Consider the following 13,451-nt stretch of genomic DNA (forward strand, 5'->3'; position numbering starts at 1 on the left):
AATAGAGGGCTCTAGTAAATCCTCAACGAGGATAACCCTAGGTAAACCTTGAGCCGAGGTAGTTGCCAGCGTGGCTAAGGAGTCTGCATGGGTGTTTCTGCTCCGAGAGATATGAGTTAAGGCGAAGGAGTCAAATTCAGGTTGCTGGCGCTTGATCTGGGCCAAATATTCCTGCATTCTGGGGTCTCTAGCCTCCATGGTCCCCATGACCTGGCCGACCACCAGTTGAGAGTCCGAGAAGACATGGACTTCCTTTCCACCCATCTTACGTACCATCTGCATGCCTACTGAGACTGCTTCATACTCGGCCTCATTGTTAGTAGCCGAGAAGGCCAATCTTAAAGATTTTTCAAAGACAATTCCTTCAGGGGACATTAGAACAAGTCCAATACCAGACCCTCTCTGATTAGCAGCCCCATCCACATACACTTCCCAAGGTGAGGGCACTGCGGCCGTGATCACTCCAACTGATTTTGCATCCATGTGTGCTTCCTTCAGAGCTTCTTCTAGCAATGGCTCGGTAAATTCCGCCACCAAGTCAGCGAGGACCTGGCCCTTCACCGAGGTGCGAGGCTTGTATTTAACATCAAAAGCCCCCAGGATGGTCCCCCACTTTGCTATCCTTCCTGAGTAGTCGGCGTTACGCAGCACTGCCTTGAGGGGCAACTGGGTCAGAACAACCACTGTGTGGGACTGAAAATAATGGGGAAGCTTTCGCGTGGCATGAACCACGGCCATGAGCGCTTTCTCTAAGGGTTGATAACGCACCTCGGCATCACCCAAAGACTTAGTAACGTAATATACCGGTCTTTGCACCCCATTATCATCTCTTATTAGGACCAGGCTGACCGCGTGGACGGCCACTGCCAGATAAGCAAACAAAATCTCATGCGCCTCCGGACGAGACAAAATGGGTGACCGAGAAAGATATTGCTTGAGCTGTTGAAAAGCTAACTCACAGTCCTCGGTCCATTGAAACCCTTTCCACTTATTCAACAGTTGGAAGAAAGGACGACACCGGTCAGCTGATCAAGATATAAACCTATTCAAGGCGGCAATCATTCCCGTTAACCTTTGAATTTCTTTTGGGTTGCGAGGGGGCTGCAAGTCCTGAATAGCCTTGACTTGCACCGGGTTTACCTCTATGCCTCTATGAGTAATCATGTATCCCAAGGACTTTCCAGACCCCACGCCGAAAAAACACTTTGAGGCGTTGAGGCGCAACTTGTACTTTCTCAGTATCTGAAAAGTGTCGGCCAAATCTTTCACGTGTGAGGGTATTGTTTTGCTTTTCACCACCATATCGTCAACATATACTTCAATGGTTTTCCCCATTTGCTGTTCAAACATTCTGGTCATCATCCTTTAATAGGTAGCCCCAGCATTCTTCAAGCCGAATGGCATGACCTTATAATGATAATTCCCCGTCGGTGTAATGAAGGCAGTCTTCTCCTGATCCTCTAATGCCAAGGGAATCTGGTGATAACCCTGGAAGGCGTCCAAAAAACTCATCCGAGAATGTCCGACAGTGGCATCCACCAGTTGATCAATACGTGGCATTGGGAACGAATCTTTAGGACAGGCCTTGTTCAGATTCGTAAAGTCCACACATACCCTCTACGTTCCATTTTTCTTTTTAACGACAACTGTATGGGCCAACCACTCGGGGTAGAAAACTTCTTTGATAGCCCCAGCCCTCTTGAGTTTATGCATCTTTTCCTTCACAGCCTCGGAATGTTCTCTGGAAGAGCGCCGAGGTGGCTGCCTTCTCGGAATAATAGCTGGGTTGACATTTAAGTGATGAAAAATGAAGCCCGGATCCACGCTTGAAGCTTCATAAGGGTCCCACGCAAAAACATCAACATTGTCCTTCAAGAATTCTAACAATTCCATCTTCTCTTGGGGTGGCAAAAGTACACCGACTTGGAAGAATCTCTCCGGGTCATTGGCTACTAGAAACTTCTCTAACCCCTCGCAATGTGTCTCATCTCCTGTCACCATTCCAGATGAATCAGGAGCCGTTAACTGCTATAAGTCTTTGGTGATTAAAGCTGAAGTCTCGGCTTCTGTCTAATGCAGTACTGCAGCCGATATGCACTGCCTGGCTACTGATTGGCTGCTGAGGATTTCCTCAACACATTCCCCCGAGGGGAATTTAACTTTAACATGTAAGGTAGAGGAGACGGCTCCAAGCGCGTGCAGCAAAGGCCTGGCGAGGATGGCTGTATATGGAGAGTACGCGTCAACCACAATGAAATCCACCTCAACCGTTTCTGAGCCGGATTGAACGGTCAAACGGATCTGTCCCTTCGGCACAACGGCTCTCCCTTCAAAGCTTATAAGAGGCGAATCATAAGGAGTAAGGTCTTCCAACTTCAACCTTAACCCCTTAAATAGATCAGGGTACATGATATCTGCACCGCTGCCCTGGTCTATCATCACCCTCCTCACATCATAGTTCCCTATTCTGAGGGTGACCACAAGAGCATCGTCATGGGGCTGGATAGTCCCCACCTTATCCTCCTCGGAGAAATCTAAGATGGGCAAAGTGTCCTTCAATCTCTTCGGCCTGCGACCCACATCCTCGACCTGAGGATGGGAAACCGCCATCACCCTAGTGGGACCTGAGCCGGTCCTACCAGGGGCAACGAAGATAACATTAATTGTTCCCAATGCTGGCCGAGATGTATTGTTCCTCTGGTTGTTTGAGCCAACTTGACTGACCTGCCCAGTGGGCTGACACAAGTGCTGCTTTAACTTTCCCTCACTGACGAGCTGCTCCAGATGGTTCCACAGGGTCCGACAGTTCTCGGTAGTGTGGCCCACATCCCGATGGTACTGGCAAAAGAGGTTATGATTCCTCTTCACAGGGTCTCCTGCCATCTTATCAGGCCATTTAAAGAAGGGTTCCTTACGAACTTTCTCCAGCAGCTGATGTACTGGTTCCCGGAATACAGTGTTCACGGCCTGAGGTGATGCCGAGGCGGACTGTCCAACGTAATCTCTCCTCGGCCTGTTATTGTGGTATCTGTCCGACCTGAAATCCCTTCTCTCCTGCGGGATAACCTTCTCCTTTCCCTTTCCTTGCTGTTGGTCTTCCTCCACTCTCTTGTACTCGTCAATACGGTCCATGAAGCGACGTACACTGCGAACAAGCTTTTTAGTCAAAGACTTTCTCAGGTCGTGATCAGTAGGGAGGCCTACCTTAAAGGTATTAAGCGCCACCTCATCAAAGTCGCCATCTATTTCATTAAACATCTCCCAATAACGATCGGAGTATGCTTTCAACGTCTCCCCCTCCCTCATGGTCATGGATAACAGCGAGTCCAATGGTTGAGGTACTCTGCTACACGTAATGAACCGTAAAACGAATGCTCTAGTGAGCTCCCCAAACGAACTTATAGACCCCGACTTAAGGCCGTTGAACCACCTCATAGCAACAGGTCCCAAGCTAGAGGGGAAAACTTTACACATCAGGGTCTCGTTCTGAGAGTGCACCGCCATCCTCTGATTAAAGTGACTCACATGCTCCACCGGATCAGTCTGGCCATTATAGATGGTGAAAGAGGGCTGGGTAAACCTTCTGGGAAGCCTTCCTTTCTCAATCCTCCGTGCAAATGGAGATTTAGAGAGCTGGTGTAACGCCCTACTCATAGCATCGTTGCCTAAGCCCCTAGAATGAGGCTTCTTACGTCTGCGAGTTGGCTGGTCGTCCTCCTCACCGGAGGATGTTGCACTGGTGGGAGAGCGCGACCTTGAGCTGTAGCCAGCTCCCCTATCCTCCTCTGAGGAAGAATTAGATGAGGATGGTGAAAACCTACGCTTGGCGCGGCGTAGCTTTCTCTTTAAACGATTGATTTCCTTCTGCATGGATTTAGAACCCTCATCGTGGGTGGTGCTACTCCCCTCATGAATATTGCTAGCACCTGGGTATTCTGTATGGACACTCCCCTCACGATCCCTTCGATGTTCAAGACGTTTGAAATGATCTTCCGGCTGTGATCCATGTAACTCTGCATGGTGAGCACCTAAGCCTGCCATAGTATCCCTGCCTCTTCTAGACTAGATTCCCCACAGACGGCGCCAATTGTAAGTGCACAATTGCACCTGGCCCCAAGAACAGTTACGGGCTCAGGCCCAATGAGCCTTAAACAATATGAATTTGTAGAGTGTGGGCTGGAAACCCAGGTTAGAAGTGTTTGAGGATTAAATGACAAGTCAAAGATTGCAAACACTTGAAAACAACAAGGAATATTGTAAATCAGCCTGCTCGGACGTAAGCCGAGAGATGTTCTTATATTCTCGCTTTCTCTTTTTTCTCTTTAGATTACCAAGAAGGGATCCCCATTTCTGTTCTAAGTTGCTCCTTAAATACTCCTCTTTTTGATACTTTGTACACGTGTTGCCCCAACTCCCCCTTAACCTAGATATTTCTTTTCTCAGTGCCTTTGAATAGTAACCAGAAGTTTCCCTTCCACTGTTCAGGTGTCACTTCCCCATTAATGCGGCCAGGGTGGTAGGTGCAGGGTCTTTAATGTGGAGGTGGCAGCCTTTATCTTTGGTATTTCTCTAACATCGATGCTTCCAGGACATTCAAGGGTTCACCCCTTTTAACCATTCGTCTTGACCGTGTCATTCCCCAACCTTTACCATGAAGTCCCTGGTTCTCCAGTGTCCGTCCGAGGAGAAATTCACCCTCGGCTGGATCCTAGGATCCTCGGCGTATGGGCCGACCCGTAGTACTAACAAATTCTAAACCCAAGAGCAGGTCGGCCTTCTTTAGCATGGCCCAAAGGCCCACGTCTTCATTAGGGTCTTTTTACTCCCCACAATTACCCTATTGCCAACCAATTTAGTTTTTTTTATTTGATTTTGATAAAACTCGCAAGATCAGAAAATTGGATTGCATATAATGAAATGTGAAGAAAATTTTTTTTTGGGGGGGGGGGACCCAAACAATAATGGTTCCCCCTATTTTCCAAGACTCCAATTGATAAATTTTAATCCAAATTACCAACTTAATTAATTAGATCAATAATTATACAGCAGACTTCAATGTTTTTAATCCAAAATTTGTACCATGATTACAGAGATCTGATTGGCATGGTTGTTGCTTTTGAATGACATAGCGTGCGTCAGAAAACGACGGATTTAGATTTTCTAGAGTTCTTACAGTATTCTACCAAATAAATTTCTTTAAAATAATAAAATAATATTGCAAACAAAACAAACAACTTAGAAACCAAGACTAACATAGTTAACTATAGCGCTTGCATAAGGGGAAAAAAATTCACCCCCTTCCCTCCCCATGGAGATCTGCCAATTTGGTTTCCACCGACAAAAAAATTATAGACGATTTTTCCTTCTTTGGCAACTTGCATTTGTGCTTCGTGCTCAACCCCTCACTTAAAAAGTTCCAATTTTTAATGTCAACGGTAATCTCTTTACCCCTAAATTCTAGATTCTTTCTTTCTTTTGGTTTTCAAAACCTTTTCTTTTGATTTCTTTTAAACTCAACCATTTTTTTCTCATTTTAAGATTTTCTGGTTTGGAAAATGAAATTAACCTACCACATTCAATTTCATTTATTCTCTTGGGACCAAACAGGGGGATGGGTTTGTAACCTTTGTTCCTATTAATTTTAATTTTTACTGTACTGAACAAAACAATCTCAATGGATCTGAATCATCTGATAAAGAGTCATGATTTCTTTTTTCTTCTTTTTAGAAACAAACGCACATGCAAGGGGGAGAGAGAGAGAGAGAGGGGGGTTTTGACACAAAGACACACCACAAACTCCACTCAAAAGCCATGGTAACTTTTAAGGAAATGTATAGCAAGTTGTACTACACATTTATTGGAATAAAATAAAATTTCTTTGATTATGGGTTTATCTTCTATGTGTGTGTGTGTGTGTGGGTGTGGGTGTGTGTGTGGGTGTGTGTGTATCTTGTGTAATAAATATCTTAAAGAGAAACTTGTTAAAACAAGTTGGATCAAAATTTTTTTTTTTGGAGATTGTAGTCTTCAACAATGTAATTTTCTAAGATGGAGTGTGGTGATTAATATATTTTCCCCCCCTTTGGAAACGTGAACGTGAGACTCTAATTGTTTTTTGGCAAAAATACACTCTTGGTCCCTATATTTTGGGCCGATTCTCGATTTGGTCCCTAAATTAATTTCGCTCATAGGTTAGTCCCTGATTTCAGATAATCATTTTTATTTTGATCCTTGCCATCAACCCAATAATAGAAAAATCTAAGGTGGCAAACAAAGTGCCCTACTTGCTGACATGGCACTAATGTGGCCATTAAAATATTATTAAAAAAATTATTTGGCATTTTTTAAATGCCACATCAAATTTAAATTAATAAAAAATTAAAACAAAAAATTTTTAATTCCTCAATTTTCATTTTAATTAAAAAAATATAAAACAAACAAAAATTTTACTTTTTTTAGTTTTAAAGATTTAATATCTGTTCACCCAAAAAAAAAAAAATTCACATCAGCAAATATGACCAAATACATTTTGGTCATTGCTCATCCACTAGATCAACTTACTAAAGCTCTCTCTCTCTCTCTCTCTCTCTCTCTCTCTCTCTCTCTCTCTCGTGGCTTTCTCTTTGGATCTGGGTTTAGAGAAAAAGATGTTGGTGGGTGTTGGGTTCAACTGGGTTTGTTGGGATCTGGGCATTCCCTTCAGCTTTGATCGTTGATCGTTGATGGGTTCGATTGGGTTTGATCAGATCTGGGTTTAAAGAAAGAGATGTTGGTAGGTGTTGGGTTCAACTAGATTCGTTGGTTGGGACTGCAGTGATTGTTGTTGTTGGTCTGATCAGTGATCATTTCTAGAGATTTGGGGTTTGGGGTTTACTGGAGATTTGGTTTTGGCATTTGCTGGGCATTTCGCATTTTGAAATTTTTTTATGTTTTGTAAGTTATCAACTTGTGTGGTATTCGAAATTATTTTGATTATGGTTTGGTTTGAAGTGGATGAGTTGGGTGCTTTGCTAGATTTTTATTCTTTGGATGGTTTGGTTTGGGAGTGGTTTCGTGTGGGTTCTCCTGTGGGTTTTTCTGTGTTTGCTCCTGTTCATGTTCATTTTTGATTCGGTGATGTTCATATTTTTTTTCCTATGGGTTTGATGTTCATGTTCTTTGATTCTAGGTTTGCTCTTTGATTCTGGGTTTGATGTCGTTGCTGGGTTTACTTCTTGGATTTAAGAACATTGAAGAACAAGTTCTTATGTTCTTACGAAAAAAATAATGAAAGTAAAAATGATAATAATAATGATGGAGAACTAAAAAATCTAACCAACTCCAACTCGTCCATAAGAGGTGTCCAGAGCAGAATGGACATCCCGCATAGGAAGGCCGTCCATAGAAGGAAAACCGTCCATGGGGACGAGGTACGTTCGCCAAGAAGGCTCGCGGACGACCCCTTAACACTTAGGGAATTCTCAAGTGTGGATTAGCCTACAAGAGCTGGCAATGAAACCACACGTTATTATCCCAAGGCATGAGTAAGATCCAGGTTCATTGCTACAACTCCTTATTGAATACTTAACTTCCAATGATAATTATATAAGAAAATATATAACTCCTATAGCGGTTATGGAAGTTATCATTGGACCCTCTGACCTCCTCAAATACAAGGGAAGTTACAAATCTAATAATCATTTCCGAGGCGCACTATATAAACTCCCATTCAGACCAGATAAAGGTACGTTTTTTGAACAATTCCTAAAAAGTTGAAACTCCAAAACTTGAGAGAGAAACTAACTTTGGCATCAGAGGGTTCTTGGCCGGTCCACCCCGGTCACCTTTGATCATTTCTTTCTTTTTCAAGCCTTCAAAACAGTCGCTAGCCCTTTGAAGCCTGAAGCATCCAGTCTACTGATTTTCTTCGCACCATCAGTTGGCGTTGTCTGTGGGAACCTAATTTTTGATTACTTGTGTTTTCACAGTTCGACTTTCCTGGACAAAAGGTTGTATGGTTCAAACAAGATCAAGGGCTACTATCCTAGGCAACCAAGAGAGTAGGGATGCTTCTAGTAATCCCCACCATGATCGTCAGTCAATTCCTATTATGCAATTGCCTTCCATTCAACATATACAGTCCGTAGCTGCCACCATGGCGGAATTAACCCGTCAGAACCAAGAGTTAACTAGGGAGATTAGTCTAATGAGGCAACACCATGAACGACATGCGGAAGGGCAAGCCCAGAGTCACGAAGGTAGAGGAGAAAATGCTGAGCCCAAAAGCCATTCAAGGGGTACCATTTCAAGAAGGGTGCCTCACTTGGAGAGGGAGATGGGACAGATGAGAAAAATTATGGATGAAATGGGGGAAAACATGAGGAGGGCAAACCCCATGGATGATTTAGTACACCGAACGGACTCTCCTTTCACGGCTTCCATCAATAGTCATCCCCTACCCCCAAAGTTCAAGATGCCTTCCTTGGATTCATATGATGGAACGCGTGACCCATGTGATCATATCACCACCTTCAAAACTACCATACACCTTCAGGGGGTTCTAGATGAGATTATGTGCAGAGCGTTCCCTACCACCCTCTAGGGGCCAGCGCGGGTGTGGTTTAGCAAGATACCCCCAAACACTGTGGGCTCATTCGAAAAGTTGAGTAAGTTGTTCGTCAACAATTTTATTGGAGGACAACGCCACAAGCGTTCCTTTTCCAGTTTGCTAACTATATAACAAGGGGAAAATAAGAGTTTGCAGTCCTTCATTACCCAGTTCAATAGAGAAGTCTTGATGGTGGACGAGATGGACGACAAGTTGCTATTGGTCGCCTTCCACAATGGGGTTAACTCCGATTTATTCATCCATAAACTTTATGAGCAAGAGCCACAAACTATGGCTGAACTCGTCCATTCAGCCCAAAATTTTATGAATGCGGAGGATGCAATCATAGCCAAGAAGAGGAAAAGAGCAGAGTGAATGGAAGCAGATATCCTGCGTCATCCTGATTAGGGTCCTCGTCCAAAGAAGGCTCAGGCAAGAGAGAAAAAATATAAAGACAGCAAGAAGGCGAGTTCTTCAGCAAGGAATAAACAATACACTCCCTTGAATACGCCACTTGAGCAAGTGCTTATGCAAATCAAGGATGACCCGTCCTTGAAGTGGCCAGAGAAAATGAAAGGAGATCCTAACAAGAGCAGTAGGAACAAGTATTGTCGCTTCTACCGAATCCATGGACATAACACGAACGAGTGTTTTGATTTGAAGCAGCAGATAGAGAATCTCATCAAGCAAAGAAAGTTGAGGAATTTTCTTAGACGAGACCACAAGGACGAGAAGATGAAGGCAAAGGTGGAGGAGTCGTCACGACCTTCACCAGGGGTAATAAGAGTTATTATAGGAGGAACTTCAACAGGTCAGTCATCCAAGTCAAGGAAGACATACCTAAAGGTGGTGCAAAACGTCCAACTGTCAGAACGATCTCCAAGGACGAGGGGAGCTGACAAGCAAGCCATTACATTCAAGGATGAGGATGTTGAAAGAGTTCACCACCCACATGACGACGCAATCGTCATTACTTTGCTCATTGCTGATTATACTACTAGAAGGGTGTTGGTAGACAATGGCAGCTCAACGGACATCTTGTATTACCCCGTCTTCCAACAAATGAGGATAGGACGAGATCAGGTCTGTCCAGTGAATTCACCGTTGGTAGGATTTGGAGAGATGAAAGTGAAACCTATGGGCACTATTACATTGTTTGTAGTAGTCGAGATATATCCACAACAAATAACCAAAGGAGTAAACTTTCTTGTTATTGATTGTTCATCATCATACAATGCTATCATTGGAAGACCAACTCTAAATAGTTGGAAGGCAGTAACTTCTTCCTACCATTTATCTGTCAAGTTCCTGACTGAGTATGGAGTGGGTCAAGTACAAGGAGATCAATTAGCCGCCAGAGAATGCTATTTAGCTATATTGGCTATGGACGAGCACGTACAGACAATGAACATAGACAAGAGAAGAATTACTGTGGACCCCACCAAAGTACTAGAAGACATTCCTCTGGATGAGAACAATTCTGAGAAGTTCACTAGAATTGAGGCGAGTATTGAAAAGAAGACAAAGCAGACCTTGGTCCAGTTTTTGAAGAAAAGCCTTGATGTGTTCGCATGGAGTCACAAGGATATGCCAGGTATCAACCCAAGCATCATTACTCATCATCTAAACGTGTATCATTCCTCCAAGCTTGTACGACAAAAGAAAAGAGTTTTTGCTCCTAAACGAGAAGAGGCCATTAAAGAGGAAGTCCAGAAGTTGACCACGACAAAATTTATCCGGGAAGTCTATTATTCAAACTGGTTGGCTAATGTAGTTATGGTCAAGAAGGCTAATGGCAAATGGAGGATGTGCGTGGACATCATTGATTTAAACAAGGCTTACCCTAAGGACAGTTATCCATTGCCACGTATTAACCAGCTGGTGGATTCAACTGCGGGTCATAAATTGCTAAGTTTCATGGACGCCTTTTCAGGCTACAATCAAATAAGGATGGACGAGGTGGATCAAGAGAAGACTTCCTTCATTACTAGCGAAGGGTTATTTTGCTACAAGGTAATGTCTTTTGGTTTAAAGAACGCGGGGGCAACTTACCAAAGCCTTGTTAACCACATGTTTCGTCCACAAATCAGATGGAATGTGGAGGTTTACGTAGATGACATGCTGGTAAAGAGTTTGGACGAGGAGAAGCATCTGGACGACCTTTAAGAAATCTTTGATACACTTAGGCGGTATAACATGAAGTTGAATCCAAGCAAATATGCTTTTGGAGTTTTGTCAGGGAATTTTTTGGGGTTCATAGTTTTACATAGAGGAATTGAGGCAAATCTCAACAAAATCCAAGCGATACTGAATATGGAGCCACCGAAGAATATCAAAGAAGTCCAATCTCTCATCGGACGGGTTGCCGCCCTCAACAGGTTCTTTTCGAAAGCTACTAACAAATGTTTGCCATTTTTTAAGATTCTCAAAAAGGCATTTGAGTGGACGGACGAGTGTCAGAAGGCCTTCTAAGACCTTAAGACCTACCTCACCATAACGCCTCTACTGAGCCCGTCCGTACCTAGTGAATAATTATATTTGTACTTGGTGGTATCCCTACACGTAGTGAGCTCGGCACTGATTAGAGAACAAGGGCGGATTCAGAAGCCGGTTTATTATACGAGTAGGGCGCTAAGAGGAGTGGAAGGACGATATCCAATGATGAAGAAGCTAGCATTTGCTTTAGTTACGGCTTCTAGGAAGCTAAGGCATTATTTTCAAGCTCATGTTATCAACGTCCTGACAGATCATCCTCTAAAGAAGGCAATGAACAAGTTGGAAGCCGTAGGACGACTAATCCAATGGGCCGTGGAGCTTAGTGAGTTTGATATCAGGTACTAACCAAGGAGCGCAATAAAAGCACAAGCATTGGCAGACTTCATTGCGGAGTTCACTCCCGGTCAGGACGAGCTGGACGAAGAGATAGGAGCTCAAAGGTGGGTTGTCAATGTAGATGGCTTGTCCACATTATACGCAAGAAGGATTGGAGTCATACTGAAGTCCCCGAAGGGAGACAAGTTGGAATACGCAGCCTGTCTACAATACCAAACCACCAACAACGAAGATGAGTATGAAGCTCTCCTCAAAGGACTGGAATTGGCTAAGTCTTTAGGGGCAGAGTCAGTAGTATTTAAAGGAGACTCTCAATTGGTTATTAATCAAGTGAATGGAATGTGTGAAACAAAGGAAGATGAATGAAGAAATACCTCAACAAAGTGAAGCGTTTCGTCCGGAAGTTTTAAGAAGCCAGTTTTGTCCAACTCCCGAGGGAGGAAAACATGGAAGCAGATGCCTTAGCGAGAGCAGCTTCGGCAGAAGGAATTATGGACAAGTATGACAAAGTCAAATACATGCTGAGCATTGACCTTCTAGAGATACAACAAATAGGAGGGAGAGAAAATTAGATGAGTCCAATAATAGTCTATCTCAAGGATAGAAGGCTTCCAGAAAACAAGGATGAGGCTAGAAAGTTGAGGGTCAGGGTTGCCAAGTACGTCATCATAGATGAAGTACTGTACAAACGAGGCTTCTCTTAGCCCTACCTAAAATGCCTAGCTCCGGATGAGTCAAACTATGTATTGAGGGAAGTCCATGAAGGAGCATGTGGGAATCACCCGGGAGCAAGATCACTAGTCCACAAAGTCGTCCATGCAGGCTACTACTAGCCAACTATCCAGGCAGATGCTAAAGCTTATGTCAAGGCGTGTGACCAGTGTCAACGCTTCAGCAACGTTCCTAGACAGCCCTCGAAGTACCTAACCCCAATGATGGTCCCATGGCCCTTTGTGCAATGGGGACTAGATATCTTAGGTCCTTTCCCGCTAGGAACCAAACAGATGAAATTCTTGGTAGTGGGCATTGACTACTTTACCAAATGGGTGAAAGATGAACCTTTGGCCAAAATTACTTAGCAAAATGTTAAAAACTTTGTTTGGAAGAACATTGTATGCAGCAACGAAGTACCTAGAGTACTAATATCTGATAATGGACGACAGTTCGACAACACACCTTTCAGAGATTTTTGTGAACAATTTGGAATCAAGAATCACTATTCCTTACCCTCCCACCCACAAGCAAACGACCAAGCAGAAGTAGCAAACCGATCCTTGCTAAAAATCATCAAGACTCGGCTTGAAGGGGCAAAGGGAGTATGGCCAGATGAATTTCCAAGTGTTCTTTGGGCTTACAGGACAACTGTGAGGACTCCAACAGGAGAAACCCCTTTTAAGCTAGCCTACGGGAGTGAAGCAGTCATACCTGCGGAAGTTCATATGGCTATAACCATCAAGTGATGAAGCATTAGGAGAAGGAAAATGAAAAACAACTTCGTCTTGACCTCGATCTCATTGATGAGATAAGGATGGATGCAGAGCAAAGGACAGCAAGATACAAAAATCTTATGACTAGGCAGTATAATGCCATGGTAAAACCCAAGCATTTCAACATTGGGGACCTCATCCTTAAAAGGGTATCTTTGGCAACCAAGAATCCAACTCATGGAAAGTTAGGACCCAATTGGGAAGGACCCTATAGGGTTATCAATTGCAAGAGGCAGGGGTCATACTACTTGGAAGCTCTGGACGGACGGAAGCTAGAACATCCTTGAAACGTGGAGCATCTAAGGAGGTACTATCAGTAAAGGGTGAGCTTGGACGAGAATTATCATGGACGAGCTTCCGTGGATGAGGTTACAACTGTGTGGTCTACATATTTACTCATATTTACTATTATTATGTATTTTTAATAATAAAAAGCGCATTAGTTTCTAACTTCTGTGCTATCTAAGAACTAATTTGTGAAGGACGAAGTTATGTACTTGGTTTGTATAAGTATTTTAATTCCCTAAAGCACTAGCCCCTAGGCA

General features: G+C 43.6%; 1 protein-coding gene across 1 annotated transcript; it reads left to right on the top strand.

Moving 5' to 3' along the window:
- Positions 1-10,783: 10,783 nt before the first annotated feature.
- Positions 10,784-12,879, top strand: LOC142624905 (uncharacterized). The gene is made up of 3 exons (XM_075798634.1): positions 10,784-10,991; positions 11,154-11,421; positions 12,777-12,879. Exons 1-3 carry the CDS (start codon positions 10,784-10,786, stop codon positions 12,877-12,879), a joined length of 579 nt encoding a protein of 192 aa, XP_075654749.1.
- The last annotated feature ends 572 nt before the right edge of the window (positions 12,880-13,451 follow it).

This window comes from Castanea sativa, chromosome 2 (assembly GCF_040712315.1).
Source record: "Castanea sativa cultivar Marrone di Chiusa Pesio chromosome 2, ASM4071231v1".
In the NCBI taxonomy this organism is placed as follows: Eukaryota; Viridiplantae; Streptophyta; class Magnoliopsida; order Fagales; family Fagaceae; genus Castanea; species Castanea sativa.

Coding starts and splice junctions, on each gene's coding strand:
- LOC142624905 (XM_075798634.1), top strand. CDS start 10,784: ATGAAGTTGAATCCAAGCAAATATGCTTTTGGAGTTTTGTCAGGGAAT. Junction 10,992..11,153: donor TTCGAAAGCTACTAACAAAT/GTTTGCCATTTT, acceptor CCCTACACGTAG/TGAGCTCGGCACTGATTAGA. Junction 11,422..12,776: donor CTTAGTGAGTTTGATATCAG/GTACTAACCAAG, acceptor TTGGGCTTACAG/GACAACTGTGAGGACTCCAA.